At 32.9% G+C, this 15317-nt stretch overlaps 1 protein-coding gene and 1 pseudogene across 1 annotated transcript in view; both read right to left on the reverse strand.

Moving 5' to 3' along the window:
• Positions 1-2103: 2103 nt before the first annotated feature.
• Positions 2104-4565, reverse strand: LOC132716741 (uncharacterized; annotated as a pseudogene).
• A 5120-nt stretch (positions 4566-9685) lies between these two features.
• LOC132716748 (heat shock 70 kDa protein 12A-like) overlaps positions 9686-15317 on the reverse strand; it is a 99258-nt gene continuing 93626 nt past the window's right edge. The window contains exons 8-9 of the mRNA XM_060700077.1: positions 14537-14696; positions 9686-12826 (exon numbers count right to left, since the gene is read on the reverse strand). Of these exons, the coding sequence (XP_060556060.1) occupies positions 11778-12826; positions 14537-14696 (1209 nt within the window). The 3' untranslated portion in view covers positions 9686-11777. The remainder of the gene's footprint in view (positions 12827-14536; positions 14697-15317) is intronic.

Consider the following 15317-nt stretch of genomic DNA (forward strand, 5'->3'; position numbering starts at 1 on the left):
TAAGACAAGTGTAACAAAGTTTGAATGTATTAATCTGTTTGCGCCTATCAGCCAAAGTTAATAAGCTAAACTTTTGACAAATCAGAACATGTTCTTAAGCAACAATTACATTTTCGTTCAATTCGGACTTTGCGCGTATCAGTATGAGTAGCAAATGTCTTTGTTAATCTAGCCTTGTAATTGTTTTCAGACATTGAATTGGATGCTTTAATAGCTTTGGGTTGTGTATTTTCTTTAACAAGTTCTAAGGCAAATATAGAACAAGCAACTTGAGATTTCTCATTTACAAATTTTACTAAGTCAGAGAAATATGGTTCCCTGCCATAAAATTAATTTTGTGTGCTACATCAACACATTTTGTTCTTAAGTGTAAAGGTAGCCTTTAAACTATACGCCTAAGATTTTCAGTATTATCAACATCTGAAACAACCCTAGCTGTGAAAGAGTTATCTCACAGTTTTGCATACTAGTATCTAAGGCAAGTTTTGAAAGGCTATCACTATCACGAGACTTAATTTGCTGGCCATAAACTAATTTTTCAATATAAGATCTAGCAATAACATGAGGTTTACCAAAACGATTTTTAAAAATTTCTCGTGCACGTGCGTAACCTACATCGGACTCTAACAACACACAATCATCTATACAAGACTTTGCCTCGCCTGTACAATAATGTATAAGATAACCCAACCTAATTCTGTTATCAAGAATCTTAGATTCAATGCTTGTTTCAAAATTCTTAATTATTTACAATAATCTATGGCACTTCCGGTAAATGTCAATAATTCAGGTTTAGGCAAATTAAACCCTTCCTGTAATATAGACGCTAGTCTGTTGAAAGCCATGTCGATGCTACTGATATCGCTAGTCACCTTTCCTTTGGTGTTGGTTCTATAGCTTACTGCTGTATCAGAAGTATCTATGGAAACGTCACATACCCGTACTTGGTTTCCGGAAACCTCCCTCCTGTTATAAAGATAAGTTGGTTTGTGGAATGTCAGTTGTTACCACCGGAGCCGAAAACATTGCGTCTTGCTGCCATACTGCTTCTTCAACCTGAGCTTGATCAATTTCACTTTGCACATCAAGTAATTGTTTACATTCTTCAAGCTCCTCCCGTTAACGTTGCAACTTTCGCTGCTATTTGTCAATGCGCTGCTTTTCTATCAAAGTCTTTAATTTCTGTTCAGCAACTAATTTCCTTGCTTTAGCACTAAGCATTTCAGATCGTGACGAACGCACTGACGAATTATTTGTTACACAGATGTTCACTGAAATACAATCTTCTGTATTGTTCACAGATTTTTTCCACTCTGAGTAGCGTTCACTTAACTCAGCAAAGTTCTTAACTTGACTGGTAAAATTACTTTCCATTGAGTTCTACTTTTCTGTATCCTCACACATATCAATACATAGAATATGTGCTGCCTTGAAGTGTTCATATTTCTCACAAAGTTTATTGTACATTTCATGTACTTTGTCGTAATTTTCTGATGAAAGCATTAAACGTTCCAGTTCATTAAATGTTTTCGTCAGCTGACTTAGGTGTGCAGTTCGCGACTTCATCGCATCAGGAAACCTTTTGGAATCCATTTCCACCTTCTGCTCAGTAGGTCTTTAACCTTCGACTTGACAGTTGTTAAACTTTAGTTGAGAGTTATAAACACACGATGCCATTATTAGTGAGAATGCGTTTATTTGTTGTAATCACATAACGTAATCGGAAAACGGGAAACGATTCTCTGTACAAAAAAGAATAAAAATAAATCATTACATGAAATACAAAGATAATTATATCAAAGCATAGAAAACGTACAAACACAAGATATCTAATAATCAATCAAAACATTTACCTCTAAATACATTAAAACATAGTTTACTTAAATAATTACAGTACACTTAAATAATCTTAATGTTCAATGAAATCTTAATATAAATTACCATTTTTAACAAATAAATAAACATACCATTTATTGCGGCGTTTTAGATATATCGTCTGGATGCTGTATGAACGTTTGAATTTGTGATAATATCCGGGCATTTCCCCCTGGGGACATTTGCCTTTTTTAAAAAATAAAAATAAAAAATGGCATGGTCACTCCGTAGTTTACAATAATCTTGGTCACTCAGACGCTTGCAAGAAATTACGTAATGTAGGAAAGCACATTAGTTTAAAAATTTGAATAAAATTACCCAGAATTCCTTGGTTACCAATGACAACATTGTAGGTAAATAATAATGGCCCCGCTTCTTGCGTGAAAAGTTTTAATTGTTACGTATCCATTGTATGATAATTATATCAATAGTATATATAGTAAACACTACTATTTTGTAGAATGTTGTTATGCATAATTTTGCACAGTTGATTATCTATGTACAAGCGATCTACCGGTTACTTAGCAATTATGATCTAGTTCACTTCAATGTTTACTATTGAAAATCATCATCTGACGATGACCACAGCATATAGTTGGATTGGCTGTAAGGATTTTTTGGAGTTGTTTTGCCGATTTCCGCGATTTACCTTCTTGTTTTGTCGGCTTAAAGCCTGTGGGATGACACACATTATCCGTTTTGTTCTTTTGCCGTCCTACATACTTTTTAGGTTTAGCAGCAGGAGACTTGGACTTTGTTGTCGTAATGTATGTGTTGCTCTTTGAAGACATAGGCGCTTGTACCAAGCATTGAACGGGTTTATCTATTGAACTGTCCAAAAATAATTCGCTGAGCAGCGCAGCTGTAGCAGGTTTTATTTGTCGAGGACGGGTTGCTTGTGACCTTTGCGCTGGAGTGATACCATCATCCGACGAAATTATCAAAGGTTGCTCTGCACCTATATCTTGCATCTATGTAGCTTGAGTATCCACAGGCAGAACGTCCTCTTCACTGCTGCTGTCACTACCACTACTGCTGGCATCTGTAATGTAGGGTTCAACAGTCCAATCGCCTATGTTGTTTATCACCGGCGCCGGCCACGAATCGAACAGCGGCGCTGAGTACTGGTATTGAGCTGGACCCTCCAATGTGTAGACACTTCTAAGCAGATCAAAGAAATGTTTGTATTTCTTCGATTTCACCTCAGAACCCCACATTATTTCCGCCAAGTGTCCCTCCCACTGGCTTGCCTGGGTACTGGACATTTTCCGGAAATGGGCTTTGGCATGCTTCCAGGTTCCTTCAATTTGGTTGGTGTGGACAGATACTATTACTCCAGTTTCCATATTTTTGTATTTCTTCTTAAACGCATACTTGTGCAAAACCGTGAAATGCTTGTAACCTATGTCATTTAGGTGACAGTTAGCTGTCCAACCGTTGCTATATATAGGCGAGCCCTTCTCCACATGCCGTTCAATCAATGGTATCAGGGTGGCATTTGACCTGTTCTCCACAGGGTACAGTATAATGGTATTGGAATTCCTCTCCACCATAGCAACAACCCATACCTATAAAGAAATCAATAAATTGTGAATAATTATAATTGAAAAATAACAGAATGCAAAATTTTAAAGAAATATATAATTGATATGTGCGCTACTTATTTAGCATGATATAAGTGATAAATTTAATAAATATATTTATTATCATTTTATTGAAATAAACATTACCTTTACTCCCTTGTGAGGGTTGCCTCTATGGTACTTTACTTCCAAACAGTGATTCGTCTATCTCTATTTCACCACGAAGCTTCCTATGTGATATATTCCTGTGGAAATGTTTTTTGAACAGCTCACGAAGAAACGATGCCCAATCTAATGCAGTTGATTTATAGTATACGCCGGAAAATATAGACGTTTGTAAAAGCGTCATTCCATCTACATAACATCGGATGAACATGAAAATATCTTGGACGCATTGTTTAGACCCTTCGAAAAATGAAAAGGTTCTAATAGCCACCTCATGGTTCCGGGTCACGCTGCAGCGAAACGTGGCGCCGGAGATTCTGCCCTAACGCTGGCTCCCTAAAATTTCCAGGATAATGCGACGACGTGTCCATCTTTGAAATAAAGTATTGAACTGACCACGAGGTAGAATTTCGGGTCTTATATAGGGACTCGAGAACACATTCATCACGTGATAAGGATAAAATCAACCATCCCGCTTTTCTACCTTGTGGTTCAAATAGGGTATGCATGAACAGTTGGTATACATGTACATGAAGTTACATTTAAAATGTATATTGATAAATGTACGTATCAGAAATTTAAAAAGAAAATATATCCGTTCTAAAATACGTGACATTAAACACTGTCAAAAGGCAAATGCCCCGGGAGAGTTTCCTACTAAGTAAAACTAGCGTTGGCAAAAGTCCCGGGGAAGTTGACTTTTTATATTTAATACGATTCATTCCGTAAGAAATTATTTTCAGACACTTTCCCCAAAACAATGCCGAGCCCTATTTTTAGAATAAAGACCCCCGAAGAAAACCCTCTTCCCGGGAAATCTTCTCTTATGGAAGCATTATAAAGTATTGAAATAGTTTCGCTCTCTCTCTATATATATAATCTGGTTATCTGCCCCGGGTGAGATAACCAGAGTATATATAAGGAAATGATTTTTTACTTCATATCTTAATATATGCTGATGAAAAGGGAAGATTTCCCGGGAAGAGGGTTTTCTTCGGGGGTCATTATATTTTAAAAAAGGGGCATGTCATTGTTTTGGAGGAAGTATCTTAATAATGAATTAACGGAATGAATGTTATTAACACTTAAAAGTACCTATATCGGTATCTAATATTTTGAAAAGGCAAATGCCCCGGGAAAGTTTCCTACTATGTAAAACTAACGTAGGCAAACGTCCCGGAGAAGTTGACTTTTTATGTTTAATACAATTCAATACAATTAAACAATTTAATACAATTTTTTAAAATATAATGACCCCCGAAAAAAAACCCTCTTCCCGGGAAATCTTCCCTTTTCAGTAGCATATATTAAGATATGAAATAAAAAATCGTTTCCTTATATATAATCTGGTTATCTCACCCGCGGCAGATAACCATATTATATATAGAGAGAGCGAAACTATTTCAATACATGTACTTTATAATGCTTCTATAAGGGAAGATTTCCCGGGAAGAGGGTTTTCTTCGGGGGTCATTATATTTTAAAGAATAGGGCTCGGCATTGTTTTGGGGAAAGTGTCTGAAAATAATTTCTTACGGAATGAATCGTATTTAATATAAAAAGTCAACTTCCCCGGGACGTTTGCCTTCGCTTATTTACCTTTGTAGGCAATTCACCCGGGGCATTTGCCTTTTTAGTATATAAAAAATTATATTACATGAATTTGACGTATATCTATTTCAATAAAATAACCAAAGGAGTCATTTTTCAATTAGTTTCAGTGATGGTTTCCATGAAATTCAAATGCCCCCAGGGGGAAATGCACGGGTATTGCCGAATTTGTTATGATCATTGCATTTCCGTTTAGATAAAAAATATGACGTAACGCGGCGTCTTAAGCCGCGCCAAACGTTAACGTTATATTTGGAAACAAAAATATCAGTAAATAAGAAAACGATATTATGTGAATTAAATAGACGTAAGAAAGGGAAAAATGTAACTATATAACAAAAATATAATGTTAAATCTTAATAAATTCAAAGAAGAATTTAATAACTTTAATAAAACCATTAAACTTGACAACAAAGATTTTTAGTCTTGTGAATACTTTAAATCTACAGCAAAATAAATTAGAAATAAATAATTAAATAAATAACTAGTATAGAATTATGAGTATTTATTAACAACTGTTCAATTTGATACGTGGACAATCTCTTACAGTGTATCATCATTATTTATAAGGTGATTAGAGGCAGAACAATTCTTAATCTAAATTACAAATATTGAATCCCCTAGCCTGTAACATTCAGCTGATAGCATCACATCAAATATAGGCTATAACTTACTTTTTTTTAAAATTTACGATGGCTTAAATAGTCATAGGAAATGTTTAAAGCAGTGCGTGCGCACTCGATCACACTAAAGCATTACGTGGACATGCGGTAGCTATAATGTGCGCACGTAAAATTCATTCCGTACCACGAAATGCGTTTAAAATTAAAAAAAAAATCCTAGGATTTCAAACACAGAATAATTAGCACCAACTATTTATTACATAAACATAATTTTTTTAACCTTCTTTGTATCTTTTGTTGATAAACTGAAATCGGTTTGTAGTTTTAAGGCCATCATTAAAGATATCATAAAATTTCCAGATCAAGATGTCGCCTCTGTCTAGGACAAGCGATCAATGTCTGCAAATTCAAGCTTGTTATTTAGACTTTACCTGTTTTACCTTAAAATTGATTAAAATGATTAAACACCATACATATCCGAATTGAATAATTGCTAAAAATTTCCTTATCTGCTAAACATGGTAAATAGTATTTATACCAAATGCATTTATAATGCCACTATTTTTTTGTCGATACTATTTTTACAAGTTCCCCAATATTTCAATTGACATTATTATCCGTTTCGACTGACGGCGTTTTTATAAGGGAGGTAACTGCTTAATGTTTATACAATGACTTTTTTATACAATGTTACTTTTTTAATTCCGCAAGCGTTAGAAGTCCGTATGGGTAGTAACGATTTAAGATTTGAATGCAATAGAATTGACAAACATTTACAGCATTTTCAGGAATATGCCATTGACAAAATCAATTTTATAAAATACAGGGTTTTATAATAAAGCTCAGGGTTTTATACTATATGCCTTTTTGTATAATAAGTAAAGTAACTATTTGCCGTGATTCAAGTGAATTACGTTTTCTAAAAATTAAACTCACCTCAATTCTCTTAAAACTTAAATAAAATGATTAATGTTTTAATCGTACATAAGAACAATTTTAAGCGATGATAAGGTAAGGACGAATTTACTCAATCGAATACTTTAAGGCCCCTCAGCTACATTTTAATTTCAAAAATTCTTAAAATTTATTGTACGAGTATTAGTCACTTCTTGATTTTAGTTTGTTTTAAAAAGGAATCTATGCAATCGAAGAAAACAAAGTTGTAGAAGATACAAAGAATTTTATTGTGGTCTATAGATACAAGATATCAACATCTGTATGCGTCAAAATGATAATAATCAAAACGTGTATGCATATATATATATATACCTTTGACTGGACTTTCTTCATTAAGTTGTACTTCTTCTACAGCATATTATAAAATTTTCTAGCTAACTAAAGCTTATTAATCTTGACAACAAAGATTTTTAGTCTTGTGAATACTTTAAATCTACAGCAAAATAAATTAGAAATAAATAATTAAATAAATAACTAGTATAGAATTATGAGTATTTATTAACAACTGTTCAATTTGATACGTGGACAATCTCTTACAGTGTATCATCATTATTTATAAGGTGATTAGAGGCAGAACAATTCTTAATCTAAATTACAAATATTGAATCCCCTAGCCTGTAACATTCAGCTGATAGCATCACATCAAATATAGGCTATAACTTACTTTTTTTTAAAATTTACGATGGCTTAAATAGTCATAGGAAATGTTTAAAGCAGTGCGTGCGCACTCGATCACACTAAAGCATTACGTGGACATGCGGTAGCTATAATGTGCGCACGTAAAATTCATTCCGTACCACGAAATGCGTTTAAAATTAAAAAAAAATCCTAGGATTTCAAACACAGAATAATTAGCACCAACTATTTATTACATAAACATAATTTTTTTAACCTTCTTTGTATCTTTTGTTGATAAACTGAAATCGGTTTGTAGTTTTAAGGCCATCATTAAAGATATCATAAAATTTCCAGATCAAGATGTCGCCTCTGTCTAGGACAAGCGATCAATGTCTGCAAATTCAAGCTTGTTATTTAGACTTTACCTGTTTTACCTTAAAATTGATTAAAATGATTAAACACCATACATATCCGAATTGAATAATTGCTAAAAATTTCCTTATCTGCTAAACATGGTAAATAGTATTTATACCAAATGCATTTATAATGCCACTATTTTTTTGTCGATACTATTTTTACAAGTTCCCCAATATTTCAATTGACTTTATTATCCGTTTCGACTGACGGCGTTTTTATAAGGGAGGTAACTGCTTAATGTTTATACAATGACTTTTTTATACAATGTTACTTTTTTAATTCCGCAAGCGTTAGAAGTCCGTATGGGTAGTAACGATTTAAGATTTGAATGCAATAGAATTGACAAACATTTACAGCATTTTCAGGAATATGCCATTGATCATTACAAACTGTATTTCATTTTTGCTTCTGCTTTTACTTTTTATTACAACAAGGATGAATTTGTTGATCAAGATAAAATCGTTGTTTTTCATCAGAATTTATTTATGCTCGTGTGGTTAATTTGTAAATCCGTTCGAATTCGTATGAGAGTTATTAAGAAAATTCTGATACATGTACTACAAGAACAACAGAAAAAAGAACACGTGTTATATTCAATCATTCAAAGAAGTTTTCATCATTAAACATTTCTTCACATATTAAATGCACAGAGAAGACCACATTGGATTTACCAAAATCTACACTGTACAATTCTTTTCCAAACGCATTCCGTGATAAAGAAATGATGTCCAGTTTTGTCTTTTTTCAAATTTAAGAACAGCAAATGTCGCGCGGACTTTGATCATTAGTATAGGGAAGGAGTCTTGCTAATACCAGTTGTTCAGCATCAAAAGCCTTCTTCATTAAGTCACATACATCAAGTCCGTCAGACACTACAGACAAATCTTATTTTGGACAGCCTGGAAATCATTGCGAAAAGTTTGGACCACCCCATTTAGAATTTCGATACTCTATTGATCCCAAAGTAGGTATGAACTTCATTATGTATCCTCCTTACAAACATCGTGTTTTATATAGCTGCGTAGCCGTTGTAGTTTTTCACTTCTGCTACTGATTAAAATGCCCAGAAAATACCCAATGTTTATGACCGCGCTTGATGTAAAGAAAGTGTACGCTTGTTTTTATTTTTCTATACAAAATGTTGCATTTCGTACAAATCGTAAGTATCAGAACTTTGTCCAATTATATGCATAACAAAGCTTTTTCATCGCGTTTTATCCAAATGGAATTTTTGAGATCATGATTTTTATGACTCTCCCTTATTAAAAAATACGACCAATTACAAATATGAAAAGCCTTGCAATGAATTAAGGGGGAGGCCCTTTGTAATAGCACTTTATATCTAATTTGAAATTATCTTACTTTTGTAAACTAGGAATGTTATTATGATAAAGTAATTCTTCTTCATCATTGTTCTATCGTGCATTCATTATACAGATTATTCAGAAACGTTTCTCTTTTGTGTTTGACAAAATCAATTTTATAAAATACAGGGTTTTATAATAAAGCTCAGGGTTTTATACTATATGCCTTTTTGTATAATAAGTAAAGTAACTATTTGCCGTGATTCAAGTGAATTACGTTTTCTAAAAATTAAACTCACCTCAATTCTCTTAAAACTTAAATAAAATGATTAATGTTTTAATCGTACATAAGAACAATTTTAAGCGATGATAAGGTAAGGACGAATTTACTCAATCGAATACTTTAAGGCCCCTCAGCTACATTTTAATTTCAAAAATTCTTAAAATTTATTGTACGAGTATTAGTCACTTCTTGATTTTAGTTTGTTTTAAAAAGGAATCTATGCAATCGAAGAAAACAAAGTTGTAGAAGATACAAAGAATTTTATTGTGGTCTATAGATACAAGATATCAACATCTGTATGCGTCAAAATGATAATAATCAAAACGTGTATGCATATATATATATACCTTTGACTGGACTTTCTTCATTAAGATGTACTTCTTCTACAGCATATTATAAAATTTTCTAGCTAACTAAAGCTTATTATCATTTGTTTATTCTTTTTTCTCTCATTTTTTTAATTTTACGCAACAGGACAGAAACTTTTAAGTTAAAGTTTTGAATAACTTTGCCAAAATCAAATTTGTTGTTAACTATTTACTTGTATATTTTTCTATCATATTTTGAATAACAGACAATTTATAACAGTCTAAAGGTAAGTGTGCATAAAAAGACAAAGACAGCATTTCAAAATAAACAGTTAATGACACAACAGCAATTAAGAATCTTATCAAATTATTAATATGTTACAATATATCTATCTTTAGTATATTATACATATACTGTACTGAAAAGGTAAGTTGATCTAAATTTTGCTTTTACCTTGTTGTACCTTTGGCTTCTGAACAACATATTCTGTATTTATGAAAGAATGACTGGAATTTAAATGACTGAGTCATGATTTTAAAAGCGTGATTTATTAACTACAATATGAAATATAAAGTGGCTTCTATCTACGGAATATTAAGTTTTTCGAGTCGCTATCTTAAACAATTATACCAATTTGAGATATCAATCATCCCACACTACAATGTAGTAAATTACATGGCCTCAGACAGCTACTTCAACAGAATTATGCTATTAAAATATAGACAAAAATAGCTTCAATTTACTTAGATTTCATTAGATATATCAGAAATTAAAATTATAACTGTGAAGAAATATAAGTCATGAATGACAAATGAATATAAAGATTTTACAAAAGAGGTCACATAATATAATGTGCTATGAAAAGCTACTTTAAAGAAATTTAAACATCAACATAGATAAAACTTCCATATTATTGAAGTTGAAATTTTTGAACACCTCTTCCGCCATAAGAAAATATGTCGTAAATTGCTTTTAGATGTTTCTTTTCTTTATCATATCTATGGATGCGATGAAGGTTTTAAAATTCAGCACAGATAATTGTCCAATGGAAGCCATTCATGAATTAGATTAATCGTTGTACAGGTAATATTTACATGTAGCAAAACAAAGTATAACATTTCTTCAAGTTGTTTTATAAAACCGATCAAACATCAGATAAAAAACATTTAAATGGAATTTGACACATAATACTTATCAGTTAAGGGTGGTTTTATAGTACAAGCACATGACATCATAACTCCTAAATCAATGAATGAATAATATGACAAATATTTATGATATGTTAAATATAAAAGGAGATAACAACATCTTATCATAAGGCTTCATGGAAACACTCTTTATTAATGAATTATGGTAGTTGAACTCTAACTGTATTTAAAGCAAATTAAAGAGTTGAGTCTTTACTAAAGATTGTTTTTTTTATTTTTACAGGAAACGTTATCATTAAGAAACAGAAAATAACGTTCTGCTAAGAAACAACACAAGCTAAACAATTGATTCTCTTAAAATGTTTAAAGTGTGTATTAATATGTTTACTAGTATACATTTTATTTGTCTCTTTGGTCCTACACATTATAAATGCTAAAATTATTTGTAACGGTTCAAAAAATTAATATGGTTACTACTTTCTTTTGTCTGGGATTCATTAATGTTCATATTACTTGTGATACATTTGATTCAAACTGTTAACATTTGTATTATGTTTATATCTGTTTTGTAGTTAATTATTCTACGGTATATAGCATTAAATGATATTTAAAATGATATATATAATATTATTAAACTAAAATGTAAACAGAAATCTGTAAAAGGGATGGTCCCTTAGAAGTATTGTACCAAAAACAAATGATACGAAATTGCAGACTTGGTTTGATTGAGTCTGTTCATAAGAGAGATGTAAAGGCGCAATATCCCTCATGCTCCCTAGCACAGGCTTAAGCGGTATGCAGTCTTTAACACTAACGTAAATTTCGTAATAGCGTAATATTACAGCAAGTATTGTTCAGATTGTTATAAAACAAACTGTTACTGTCTATCCGAGAAAATCAATTGTTGAGTGCGTTTCTTTGCCCGTTTTCAGTTCTTTAGCTGAAACAGCGATTTCTGTACAACTAAATGAAAGTGCTACTTCAATTTTCCGGTCAAGTTCACCATCATCTGTTAAATCTACAATCATTTTCCCAACGAAATGACAGTCTTGGTCCGTATATTCCGGGTTTGTTTTCTCAGAAGCAAAAACTGATATGTTAATTTGTTTTTGTGTCTTTTGCATAGGAGTATAAACTCTCCAAACCTTTGTCTCACCAACATTGACTACCTTATCTTTCTCAACATGCTTGTCAAATATATCATTACATTTGTCACCATCATCTGTTTGCACTAGTTTGCTCTCTGGGTGCTTTCCCTTTAAAAACTTTTCTGCCACTCGCACGCCATATGTGTATTTTAAGATACGTGTTGACATAATTGTCGGAATGTAGCCAAATATTACCGCTCCTCTCATAACGGTGTATGAGGTTTCTTCCGGGACAACAATCTCAATTTCAGGAAAATTGGTTTTCACGGCTTCTTGGAGCATAATAGACTCTGAGTATCCACCAACCATTAGAATTGCTGAAACATTTTTACTCACAAGTATATTTCTAACAAACGGTATGATACAGTTTATAGAATTTTTGAAGAATGACTTCATCATATTTGCAGAGATTGTCATTTTGTTGAAGTTTTTTATCTTGATATCTTTTGCATAGGGTGTTTTGGAAACAGATTTCGCTAAATCTTCGTGTGTTGTGCCTTTGAATTCATTCATAAGAGAAAGAGGGATGGTAAATCCGGTTGTCCGATTGCTTGTTGGTGCAATTAGTGCCTTTCTTACTTCAAAGTCTCTACAAAGGTCGAGGTATTCTTCCATGTTTTCCTTCTTGAATCGTTGAAAGATCTGTCTACCTACCAATTCAAGAAGTACAGTTTCAAATTCCTTGTCAACAGATGTGCCACCCCAATCTCCCCCACAGGCAGCATGTACTTCTTTTATTTTACCATTCTCACAGACTTCGTGGATTGTTATATCAACTGTTCCACCTAAAATGACACACATGAAATATATGAGATTACAATTGGAACTTTGTTCACTACTAATTTTCCTTTCTCTAAAAAGCCTGATACAGTCATGGTATTTGGAATGATGATTGTGGGCGCAATACCAACCTTAATAGGTAGATTTTCCATTTTCTACACGATATAAGCTTTGTCGTTTTATTATCTAATCCAAATTACACAGACGTTGAATCAATAGGGGAATTTGGTTCTTTCAATGTCTTCATGTACTTTGTCTAATAACTATTTGGCCACCTTTTACGCTTAGCGAGACCGAAATTATACTTAACGTGCCGTATTGATGTCCACTCGTGTGTTATTTACATGTTTTTTGTTTGTTTTTGTTTTTCACAAAAATTACCTAAAGGATGATAAAAAGCAAGATTACGCCCTTTTTATTACTTATCTCAATATTTTGTTTTCTTTTGTATGTTTGCTTTTACGGCGTTCAAAGGCAATTAAGTCATATGGCACCAAAACAGGAAAGACAATTTTATGCAACACCAGGAGTCAAAAACACCTCACCTGCTGGAGCTCAGAGATGCATCTAATGACACCTTATAAGAAGGGGCGCGGGACTAAGTGTAGTTTATTAAACTTTGCCCCGCGCCCACGCTAAATAGCGTGTGTAGGCTCCGCGCTCCTGCCGTTTAATTTCTTAAATCTCGCTCCGCGCCCCGCTATTTTGACTGTTAATTCTCGATTTTTGCTTGTTGTGGTTGCGGGATGAAAACACTAATGGCACAAATCAGCCACCATACTTAAGGAAATAAACAATACATTATTTTTTGCAGCAGATACATGGCGGTCTGTATAGATTAGTATACTTTTACAAACACTCCGACAAGGATAATGCCATTCTGGGATTATTTTAAGAATATTTCCCTACCTATATGCTATGCACAAGGAACACAAGCGCATAACCTATTTACACACGTGCTGTTCCATGTGTTGTTACTTAAAAATAAACGGGAAAGCGAATAAAGGGGCGTCCGTGGCCGTGCCGCTGTGGGTTCGAATCCCGACAGGGACTTTGAATTCGTTCATATGAGGAAGTTATCCAACTAGCTTACGGAACGTCGGTGGTTCTACTCAGGTTCCCGTTCGTGCCTGAAATAATGCACGGAAGGGAACCTGAGGTCTTCCAACACTAGAAAAGCCTGAACATAACCATATGACCTAAAATGTGCCCGTGTGACGTAAAACCCAATTAAACAAGTTAAAAAAAACAACAGGAAAAATAAATTAAAAAAACTTCTAAAAACGTCCAAGGCTAACAATTCTGATTTTTGACAAGTAGTATAACGTTTCGTGAAATAAGCGTGGATCATTTTAAATAGACTTATCAATCGATATATGTCACATATACAAAAAGCTTAAAGGGTTGATGATTGACAGGGAGCACATACAATATTTCCCTTAAATCAAAAATGCACTAGTGTTTCCAATTTATTCTATCATTATATTGTTTATATTGATTTGAAACATTTCACTTTAGGGCATATATAACGATTTAATATAGATGGATTTTGATCTTACTAATTAAGACTATGCCATGTCGCAAGTGACAGCAACTTTTGATCATTGAAAACCTTGAATATGACTCAGTAACCTATTTCTGTATCAAATACATAAAGATGTTGTCGGGCAACAGTTAGCGAGCTAACACAATCATGACCATATTGTTTCTAATACCTCCTGCATCAATGACCATGTATCGTGTTCCTACTTCAAAGCAAGAAATATCTTTGTCTCTTGCTGCATTGTTTGTTGCTGATATATTTTGATGGCGGCAGTATATCGACGCTGACTCCGGTTCTAAAGCTAAAGTTAATCTTCTGCCTTCTATTCCTGCCTGGAAGATTGAATATATTGTTATTGTCATTGCTTTTTGCAATAATAAAGTGATAATACTGGTCAATATCAACGCTAAAGTTAATCCTATGGATGTTAGCTTGTGTTATAAACATGCAACTATCGCTTTTTTTTATGATTGCAAATATACGCACGAATACAATGCCTTTAAATAGTTAAATAGGATTAAACGATGTTTGATTATTTCCTGAATCTGTTAATGTTAATATTTTTATTCCGATACTTAGAACAATACTTATAGATATTGATATCAGTAACTGGAGACAAGATGTAAATAATAAAAGCTCACTCTCTTTGTTTAAAAAATAAAAAAAATAACTTTGAATTATCTAATTATTCAAATAAAATGTTTTGCACAAAATTGAAACAATACAACAGCTAATCTAAGATTGTCTTCGCACCGTTTACATATAGAGACTGGTAGACATAGAAACATTGTGAGATCGGAAAGAAATTGAACATTTTGCAACCTTAACGAGATAGAAGATGAATACTAATTCAAGTCAATTCAATATTTTATTCGGCAGAAACATATAAATGTTCATCGCCAATATAACATATATACAATGGCGGTACAAATACATAGAGAAAAGCATGAAGT

Source organism: Ruditapes philippinarum, unplaced genomic scaffold (genome assembly GCF_026571515.1).
Source record: "Ruditapes philippinarum isolate M1 unplaced genomic scaffold, ASM2657151v2 ctg889_1_1_1_1, whole genome shotgun sequence".
NCBI classification, from domain to species: domain Eukaryota; kingdom Metazoa; phylum Mollusca; class Bivalvia; order Venerida; family Veneridae; genus Ruditapes; species Ruditapes philippinarum.